This window comes from Pezoporus occidentalis, unplaced genomic scaffold (assembly GCF_034315485.1).
Source record: "Pezoporus occidentalis ecotype Australia unplaced genomic scaffold, CSIRO_AGI_Poc_V1 ctg21, whole genome shotgun sequence".
In the NCBI taxonomy this organism is placed as follows: Eukaryota; Metazoa; Chordata; class Aves; order Psittaciformes; family Psittacidae; genus Pezoporus; species Pezoporus occidentalis.
This window is the reverse complement of record NW_026913964.1, coordinates 1803943-1814573: the sequence shown is the minus strand read 5'-3', so window position 1 is coordinate 1814573 and position 10631 is coordinate 1803943. Positions and strand designations below refer to the sequence as shown.

The window sequence follows — 10631 nt, the reverse complement described above, 5'->3', positions numbered from 1 at the left end:
TCAAATAAGCAGCCAAACTAAGCACAAATCCTGAACCAACTGAAGTTTGCATCATCTCTTGCTAGTGTTGTGAACTGTAATTCTCCACATTTCTGGAGTGGCTTCTACTTTAGGTTACATGACAAGAGACTTTAACTGACTCTCAACACGCCTTCCGTAAGTATTATTATTTCCAATTCACTGGCTAGGAAAAGCATAGCAAAATACATGAAGCCATTGGTCAAGTGCATGGCAATAAAGAGAAACTGCTGAAATAGCTCTCCCCATTTTATGAGAAGTACAGTTGCCAAAAGTTACTTTGGGGCTTTTTTGTTTGATTGGGGTTTGGGTTTGGGTTTGTTGTTTTTTTTTTAATTTATAAATGTGTCAACAGCATTAAAAGAAAGAAAAAAAATAAACCATAAAGAATTTTTGAGTGGACTATCAATAGATAGGGGCTGTCTCTTAAAAGGGAAGTTGAAGAAAAGGGTGACTTGGAAAGTTTTCCAACTGCATGTGTTTCTCAGAGATGCTAACATAAATCCATCACTTTCCAGAGACACCACTTCAAAGGTAGTTACAAATATGCCCAACAAAAATACAGAAAATATAGTGCCTATGAAAAAGTGAGGGGTAGGGGACCCTACAACCAGCAAGCAACCAACTAAAACTAGGTCCTAAGTTATGACATAAGAAGCGTTCTCCATAAAAGTAATTACTTACTGTATTCCAGACTTGCTGAAATAAGATGACTATTCCCAAAACAGTCTTTTTGGAATATCAAGTTACTAAAAATATATTAAATATTTCTGTGAGTGTTTTGTTCATCATTATTTTTCACTGAATGCTTTCAAACTAGAATCCACTGTTAACCTGCGCTCTACTTCTTCATTTCTCTGAACAGGAGTTTTACCAGTCCATTGTTAACACCTTATCAAAAGCTTCATTCCATTTGAAAAATTGACTACATGCTTCTTTATTGAACTATCCCAGTAGAAGGGTCCTGAATGGTAGCCTGGTGTCCTCTAACAGCAAACATTTGCCACACAAAGACAAATCTAAAAAGACAAGCATTTCAGCAGAATTCATCAAAAGATAAAAAATTTATGTGCACATGCACAAATACACATGTAATAATACATGTAAGATGAACTTTGCCACACAGTAGTTCAGAAAGATTCTGCTACAATACTTGCTCACAGAGAAACAGTGCAGTTCTTGTTGAGGAAGAATTTTTCCAACTTCAGCTGAGAAGTTGCTGTGCAAAGGTCCTGCCTGCACAAAGATATCAATAAACTAATCACAAAAATCTAACCACAGCTAAACAAATGTTATTTGACCAATTACAAGCTGACATTCTGTATATGCCTCTGTACGGTTAAGTTCCTGGAAATGACATACAAGAACACTATTTAGCCAAAAATGTGCTCACTGCTTCGAACAGCTCATGTGCCTGTGAAGTCCCTTCCAAGCTTAAGAGCCTGAAGTCATGCAGGGGCTCTCTAGAGCAGCATTTATCTGGTCACATGTATCTAGATGACAGCACTGTTGTTCTCATTAGGATGATAACTCCTGGTACTGACAAGTGACTCCTGAAATGTTATTCCTTGCTGAAGCATTGTGGTTTTGAATGACAGGGACTGAAAAACAATGGAATATTCTCAGTAAAATAATCAGCTTTTTTTTTTAATTAAGAATTCATACATGCAGCCTATAGAACTCTGTGCAAACAGATGCAAAGAAAGAGCTTCACATAATACAGTGCCTTTTGGATTGATTTCAGTTACTTGTATGTACACCAGCTCAGTGCAATCCCCTCTTCCCATGTGTATTCATGAAACTGTATTGAAAACTGAGACAGTCCAGCCTGAGACTGTTTTGTTTGGTTGGGTTTGTTTGGTTGGTTTTTTGCAGAGGCACCAAAGTAGGCTTGCTCAGTCACTGTCTCTTGAGACGGAGAGCTTCCCGCTGTTGCTTCTGAACATTCCTAGAATCTTCCCCCAGACGGGGTCCTCTGATGTTCTCCCAGTTATTTAGGCCAGTCTTATTCAGCTTCTGCAGACAAACAGCAAAAATAACAGTGTGACCTTGACAGCCCGTGATTTAAAGTAAGTATTATTATAAATGGTTTTCTTTTAACACAAGAAGCTCAGTATCAGTATTGGGTTGATGAACTTTCATCTACCCTGCAAGAGAAGTTCAACAGCAAGGAAAAAAACACATGGGAGTTATCAGTATAGTTACATTAATATAGTTACATCACTCCATCTGCTTATTAACTGAGAAATAGAAGGAAGCATTATTGCATCTGAACATGACTGAAGGTATCTTGCATTCACTTCTTCTTTCTTCTTTCACCTTGTTTTCCAGATCTGTTCTTCAACTGCAAGTCTGCCATGTACTGAAGTAGTGGAGCATTGGTATAGCTCAAGCAGAAGATTAGCAATTAGTGATCTGAAGTATCCTGTCAGCACAAATACCCTGTCAACACAAAGCACACTGGAAAAGTTGAATTATCTAGCACAAAGGAAGACAGTAATAAGGCAATCCCCTTCAATTCATGTGAGTTTAACTTCAGAGAGGTATGTAATGCTTTCTGCTGCCTAAGTTTCTCATGGCACCCAGCCATCACAGATAAGTCTCTAAGTCATGTATGAGATACACTAACTGACCAAACTGTCAGACATTTAAAAACTATCTAGATTTTATTTACCACACTGCCTATTCTTATCATCGCCAGTCAGAAGAACTAATAACTGCCATATTTACCTAGCCTTAGAGACACACAAAAATGAAGAACAGGAGTTCTCCTGACCTCACCTATCAAGTGCTGCAGTTGAACAACACAAACATACTGCATCTCCACAGTCCTTAGAGACTGACACTTAGAGAAGAGACTTAGAAGTCTGTTCCCAGCAGACACAGGGAATACCAGCCAGAGGGAATACTCACATACCAGCCTGTGGAACAGTACATCAGATACAGTGGGGGTCTGCCAACAGGAGACTGAGGAGGGGGTCCACTCCATTGCCAGAACCAGGGCTGCTCTACACACTAGTAAATAGGGCAATCCTCCATACCATTAATGATACATACTGCAGTGGGATTTAAACGTCTGGTTTATGATCAGGGCCTCATCTCAGCAAATGCTGTAAAAATACATCAGAAAATAATTAACCCTGCCCTGAGCCTGTGGTCTAATTTGCTTACTGTCAATTGTCCAAATCAATGCTAAACACTGAAAGACCTGAATAACAGTCACAGAATAATTCAACAGCTATAACAGAACTGCTGCTATTAGTCCATGTTACGCAAGAGTTTTCTGCCACTTCTACAATTGAGTAAATTGCAATGAGTTTAGTCAGATATCAAAAGAAATTAGGTAACATTCAACAGAAGTTACATAAGAACATGTACACAAACACAGCAGACTCACAAAGTAGGAGCAATTGAATTTTTTATACAGTGGACTTGGCACTTCTTTCTGAAGAATTGTCTTCACTACTTTATACATCTTATGATTAGCCAATACTTCATTTCAACTGGATGGAATCTGAGCTGACAGGGAAAGAGGGAGAAGGAGGGAAGGTATCCATCATTCCATGCAGCAGCAACTATCCATTCTGGTTGCAAATTAAGAATTTATCATCTTATTCTATTGGAAGTGTCAAAGAAACTACACTGAAAATAACCCTGTGCTTTAACAGAAGCATGCTGATTTTATTAAACACAAAGGCACCACACAGCTGTGAGGATCTGAACTATTGCCAAAGGTGCTCAGCTCCCAAAGTCTGAACAAGAAATAACATTTAAAATACACATAACAAAACTTGTAGTATCTAAAGACAGGCTATATAAAGAAGTCTATCAAAAGAGACATGCACACTGGAGGTCCTTACCAGAAGTCCATATTAATCTGCCACTGAAACTTCACAAAGGCTTTTCAGAGAGAAGGTTTGTCCAAAACAGGAAATATTTCAAAGCTAAACAAACTGGTAAGAAAATACTTTGGCAGTTTCCAACAGGAAGCATAAAGTTACCCAGAAAACACTGTGATATACTGACAGAATAAAGCCACTAAGGTTTATGTACAGCAAATGGCACTGCCTGAAACTACATAACAGATGAGATCTATTGACAGTTATTTTTATCAATTAAGATATAAAGATTAATGAATACATAGACTGTATTTTTAATTTTTATTCTCATTATATTTATAAAGATCATTAAAATTTAGTGTCACGTATAAAAATTGTCTTTCATAACTGGCTGCAATTCAAGAAGAAAGCATCTTCTATACTGGCACATGGCAGTATCTGCAAAAATTAGCAGTTTATGGGACAGGTATCTGTTCAGTCATCAGAAGGCAGCATGATTAGACAATGCAATTTTCTAAACTGATGCTATCAATTTTGCAAGAATAGAGGACTCCTGATGCATGTGGATAAGCACAAGGAGTATCACCAGTGAAAGGGGACCTGAAAATCTGGTCTGCAATGCTTTCCTACTGTACAGGTATTTTTGTAAGTATCTACCTGTGCTGGTTTTGACTGGGATAGAGTTAATTTTCGTCTTAGTAGCTAGTATATGGCTCTCTTTTGGATTTGTGTTGAAAGGGATGTTTTCCTTATTGCTGAGCAGTGCTTGCACAGGGTTAAGGCCTTTTCAGCTTCTCACCCTAGCCCACCAGCAAGGAGGCTGGGGTGCACAAGAGCCTGGTACAATTTCTCATTTAATTTCTTTTCCCTTTTTGGCCACCTGAACTCTGCTCAATTAACTTCATGGAGACATCACATAAGGACGGTAAACTATCACTTCTGCTTTTACTAAATTGAAATCCATATGAATTGGCAGTCTAAAAACCAAAAAGCTTTTTCTTCCAATTCAAATGCACTATGTCAGTCATCGGAGACTACAGTGAAATGTAATCAGATCAGACCAATACCACTTTTCCTGCTTGTCTCAAATAGCCCAAAGGATATTGAAAATTAGCTGTTTAAATTAAGATCAGTGTAGTCCATTAAATCTACCAATTCACTTCCTAAATCAGTTAAACTGCCTCTTAAAAACTACAGGTCTGACAGAAGCTGTAAATTTAAGAAAAAAAAAAAAAAAGAAGCTGTGCAGAGGGGCACAGACAACAACAAAAAAAAACAAAGCTCAACAAAAAAATCCTGTTGAACCATTTGCCACGCACTTGACTTCTAAGACTTTAGTTAAACAACTTGCCTGGTGCAAAGGTACCTATAAGGATGTAGAGAGATCTTCACTTCTTAATTGCTGGTTCAGATGCTTGGTATTAAGCAAAAGCCATAATCCTCTGTCAGCCTTAAAATAAAACAAAATTTTAAAAAAGAGCTTGAATTCTGTTCTTGCAGGACAGCCCTCATTTAGAGCTACTGGTGCTCAGGCTGAGTTCATTCAAGGTGGTCACTTGCAAAAAAACTATTTGACTTTGGTCTTTTGTTTCCCACATGCGAAAGGACGAATAAGAAAATCCTGTTTACTTTACAGCCTGATACAATAAATTCTGTGATGAGCACCACAGAAAGAAATTGCTCTAATTCAGAGAGACAATTACTTTCCATCATTATAGTAAGCAAACCCATTTTCAGATAAAAGATAAGCAGGGAAGAATGTGTCCTCATGGCTGAAAGATGCAGTGAAAGAAATGCATGGAACAAGCCTAGTTTTGCACAGGTGTCAAAACAGCTTGAAGACCATATAAGAGATATTTAGGAACTCTGTGATGACATATAGATGCAGAAGTACAGTACTAAGGCTAAAGCTGAAACTGCTGTCTTGTGCCTAAATCTTAACTTTACCATCACACTGATATGGCCTTATTGTTTTTTTCACAGCTTTCTTCAACAGCCAACTTTCTGACATCTCATTTTTTTAATATAAACTTAGTGTTACTTACTTTGTTTAGGACGTGACATGATTTAATATCTGTGATCAGTGATTTAATAATCTGTGATTTAACAGACTGTGATTAGTGATTAAATCCTAAGATTCTAAAAATTCTTTTTTTTCCAACTAGAGAATGTTCTGGTTTTATGCTATTAGTATACAAGCAAGTCAGCAAGCAGCATGCTATGGCCAGAATAAGATTCTTCTGTTCATCAAGAGAATTTGGTTTGTTTTGGTTTTTTTACAGGTAAGCATCCGAAGAGCTGCTTCACTTTTTGGTTTTGCTGAAGACTGGCAAAAAATACAATGCTAAAACCAACAGAAGTTCCGTTGCTTACTTCAATGGGATTCACTATCAGCCATCTATGGCACAATTAACTGATTTATGGTGAACTCATTTAAAGACTGATTCCCTCTTTTCACTTTAATTACGCCAATTCAACACTATGTGGAGCTATGCCCCAATCACAAAAATAAAACAGATTAGGAAAACAAATGCATACTGCTTATGAGTGAACCTGTTTAAGCATAAGACGGGGCAAACACTTGAACTGGCAAACCTAGAGGAATCATTGACAGAAAACAGAAACATCTGCAAATGGCTATATTGTAAAAGATGTGTATCAAGGAACTGCACCACCAATTTGTCTGTGCATCATTTTTCCAATTTTTTCTAAGATCAGAACTTGCCTCCATCTCAGAGATGTCACAGAATTTAATTAATATCTGCAGAGTGCTGCCATAGTTTTGTGTGGAAATACTAGAGTGATGCAAATTACCCAGTAAACTGAACAATTATAACACTTGGTTAAAACTACATGATTACACAGCCCCGAGTTTTTAAAATAACAGAAAATAACGCAGGCAGATAGACCTCCATCTAGGAACTAGGATTTGCCATGATGTCCTCCTAACTGACAGTTTCCCTTCTTAAAATGAAGAAAGTCTTAATAATCATGTTAAATGTCAGAGGATAACCCAGTGCCATTTATGCATTACACCTGCAGATCACCCAAGATGCACTTCCCGGTCACAAACTCTATGGGTAAAGTTAAGGGAACTCATGCATAGGTCATTTACTTTCAGCTTATCTTCTTTTCTTCAGCAAAGATGAAACTCTGAAAGATCCACTGTAAAGAATAGCATGAGTGCAGCACTACACTTTCAAGATCAAACATCCAAAATTCAGCAAATTCCACTTTTAATTAAGCAATGAAGTACATTTTCATTTCCCTTGTGTACAGAAGTTTTCTCAAGCTACAGATAATGTTCCCCAGAAAGAGAAGGACTTCTTATTAAGGTTTATCTCTGACTTTACTGCTTGGGAGACCTACCCAAGTTAACAGGACCAAGGAACTTCCCAACGTTGAGAGCCTGATCTTGCAAACTTTCTATTATACTAAACTTTGTAAAGGTATGTCCTAGTTACTGCAACACAACCCTCTAAAAGAAGAGCAGTCAGGGACAGGCTTTTGGGATGTTTTCAGGATCTTGTTCAACTTATATAAAGGTGAGCTTGGCTGAAGGGGATATGTGATCTTTTGAAATGCAGGAGTGCAGTTAAGAGCATAAAATGACAGTTCTGTGGCTGGTAGAAAGAACATACGGATTTCCACAGCACGTCCCTGTCTGGAACCAACAAAAGCCTCCTGACTCCACAGAGAAGGTTTATTTCAAGCATCTTGCTAGAACTATAAATACCTGGAAATGTCAAGATTTTTTTTTACTTTGTGTATGTAAAATCTGGCACTTTATGTCCACCTAATAATGATAAAAAGATACTCTAATCAAAAAATAAAAAGGTGTACGAGGATCAAAATGTATTAGATGCATGATGTGGTTTTCCTTCTGAAGAGATGTGAAAAATAAGCTTTTACAGGTTTTTATGTAAGAAGAAGAAGCTGTGATGAACATCACAGCAAAAGGCTAAGAGACTACCACAAGAAATTATCAGTTGGCACTATGAAACTACTTGAGAAGTGGGTGGGTATAAGAAAAGAAACAACTAGAGAAGGCTTAGGACAACATGTTAAATTAAACTTAAATCCAGGCCATTAAACAACTACCTTAAAGTAACACACTCCTTCAAATCATCAACCAACCTTACTGAGTAGTTGACCCTCCTGAACTGGTGAGTTAAATCCTCTGTTTCTCACATGCTGCTCCTCTATCCTGGCCTCAAGTTATTTCCGCTAACAGTCACACAGAGTTAGTGTAGTTCAGGACTTTTGTTTCTTATCTACACTTTCCTGCTGATTTTCCACCCATCTCTCTTCCAAAACTTGCTTGTCAAATACTGAAACAGAATGCTTTTCTCTGTGTAGAAACTACAGAGAAATGTTTTGTCTAACATTAACAGAGGAACTTTAGTCCTTTCAGCCATAAATATTTTCAGTTCTTTCAATGGCCACTGTTTGATTTGTGGTGTTGGGCAGATTTCCCACAGGAAAAAAAAAAAACAGAAAAAAGAAAAGTAGTGGTTCTGTTTGATGAGGACAGTAATACGAGTGTTAGTCCTCCACTATATTGCCAGTAACAGAAAAGCTACTTCTCAGCAAAACTCCTAAATATACAGTATGCAAATCACTTGAGAATAAATCTACTTTTCACTGTATCAGAACCAACAGGTCTTCAAAATCAAATCAGAAGGACTTCTATCTGAAAAGGATCAAGACATCTACCTAAATTTTCACAAGAGTGAAGGGGAAGTTTTAGAAGGTAAGTTCTGGGGTCTTTCTATAGTTGGAGGCTATTTTGGTTTTGAACTGCATTGCACTTGAAGACTCTTCTGTTATTTTCATGTTAGAGCTGTAAGACAGCACAGCAGGACACCTGGCTGTCCCATCAGTTGCTAAGAAGATGCTATGAACAAGATGGAGTATTACATACTGAATTGCCAACAGCATTTTCCTCATCCTCTGAACTTGCTCAGTGATGTCTCCCAGCTATACTTGGGCAAAAGTCAAGTCTTACCACACAATGAAGTCAGAGGTTGAAATAATAACACTCCCCATTCAATTTTCAAATTTTTGATTATTTTAAAAGTGTGTAAACTCCATGGTCAGTCTCCACCATCATCTTGCATCACATTTTTCCATTTGATCAGTAAGCCTCTTAGGACAGAGAGTAACCAGCACTCTGACAGTAACTTGCTATTGCAGAGTATATTTGTACAGTATAGTTAGAGCCTTAAAGATGGGTTGCAGTAATTTGAGACTAAAAGAACACATAAGAATTGTATAACAATGTTTTAAAGTATATTTCAAATTTAGCCTAAGTATCCATGTGGGCATCATCTGGAACTATGCTGACAGTCACAGAATATTCCAGATAGTGTTTATGAAATTGGCAAAAAAAAGCAAAGTAAAACAAACAGAAGGACATTCTTGCAAAAAGCCACTTTGCCTGGTTGACAAGACAAGAACAAGAGCTTCCTTCAAAACTATCTATCTGTTTTGCTGTACCCCTCTTCAGAGGCACTCCATGAGAGGAATGTATATAGCCTCAGCTGTGTAGCTAAATTCCCATACACTAAAGTTACTAACTAAAGCTACTTCATACCAAAGATCTAGCAATTCCCCACAGGGGGCCCATTAATATGACAGAAGTGCTTAACATTTCCACCTAGTCAGCTGCATAAGAAAATATTCCCAATACTGCCTGGTAGAAGTTAGCAGCATCCCTTAGGACAATAAATGAAAGAATTCAGCCATGCTGTGTGGATGCCACTTTTCCTACTCAAACTTCTTTTCTGTAACTGAGACAACACACAGTGTTGGCCCTAACATGGTAAGAGTTGGTTCATTCCTCCGGGACTAAAAGAAAAAGCACAAAGGGAGCACAAGCAGGTATGAAGGATTCTGTTTTGGAGAAAGGGTGAGGAGAAGATGTTATATTTAAAATAGGTATTTATATGTCCTGACCATGTTTGCTGTCTGACTGCACTGTTAACTGCTTCACTTTGTTCTCCATTTGTGAGAAATGAGTGTCTTCTTATGGGAAAAGAGAACTGCAAATGCCACACACATGAAAGAAACAACTCACAGTTAAAGAAAACCATGCGCAAAAAGATACGCCATAAATATAAACAGGAAAGAATTTACAGGGCTGCTCAATAGAGATGAGTTCCAGATATAAGACCAGTAAAAAGGAAAACCCTGTGAAGTTTCCTCTGGAGGCTGAGTGTCTTTCTTCCTGCAAGAAGGCTTTTCCACCAGAACTCTTCCTGTGCCATACCAGTCACCAAAACACGCCTTCTTGTGTTTCTCTGATCACATTTTGAACTATGGCACAAAAGACGTGAGATGTCAAGAAGAAAAGGAGCAAACTATAGCCTCGCTATATCCTCACGACATCCACTCAGAATAAAATGCCTAGCGCAAACTATTTTAACTAAAATCCTTGCCCCTGGCAGTTTCCATTAATAATAAGCTATTATCACTTTGTTCTTCTCTACAAAACAGTAAGTAATGAAAAATTACAGTGAAATAAAAACTCAAGATCATTTTACACATGAATAAACTGAAATCCAAGAAACCCCGCTCATCCCAGACACAACCTGAAGGACAATTGGAACCTAATGGCTGGGCTAAACAATGCACTGACCACAAAGAGCTCATGGAAGGGATGGAGCAATTAAAGGGCGAAAGAATAATAACTCAATCTCATTTAGTCAACAGTCACAAGGAGGGCTTTTTTCCCAACATGTTTCTCATATCTCAAACAGCTCAAGGTATTTA

At 37.8% G+C, this 10631-nt stretch overlaps 1 protein-coding gene across 1 annotated transcript in view; it reads right to left on the bottom strand.

The window, feature by feature from the left end:
* Window positions 1-1635: 1635 nt before the first annotated feature.
* Window positions 1636-10631, bottom strand: part of LOC134163927 (cytochrome c oxidase assembly protein COX16 homolog, mitochondrial) — a 51207-nt gene continuing 42211 nt past the window's right edge. The window contains exon 4 of the mRNA XM_062619164.1: window positions 1636-2034. Coding sequence (XP_062475148.1) covers window positions 1918-2034 — 117 coding nt within the window. The 3' untranslated portion in view covers window positions 1636-1917. The remainder of the gene's footprint in view (window positions 2035-10631) is intronic.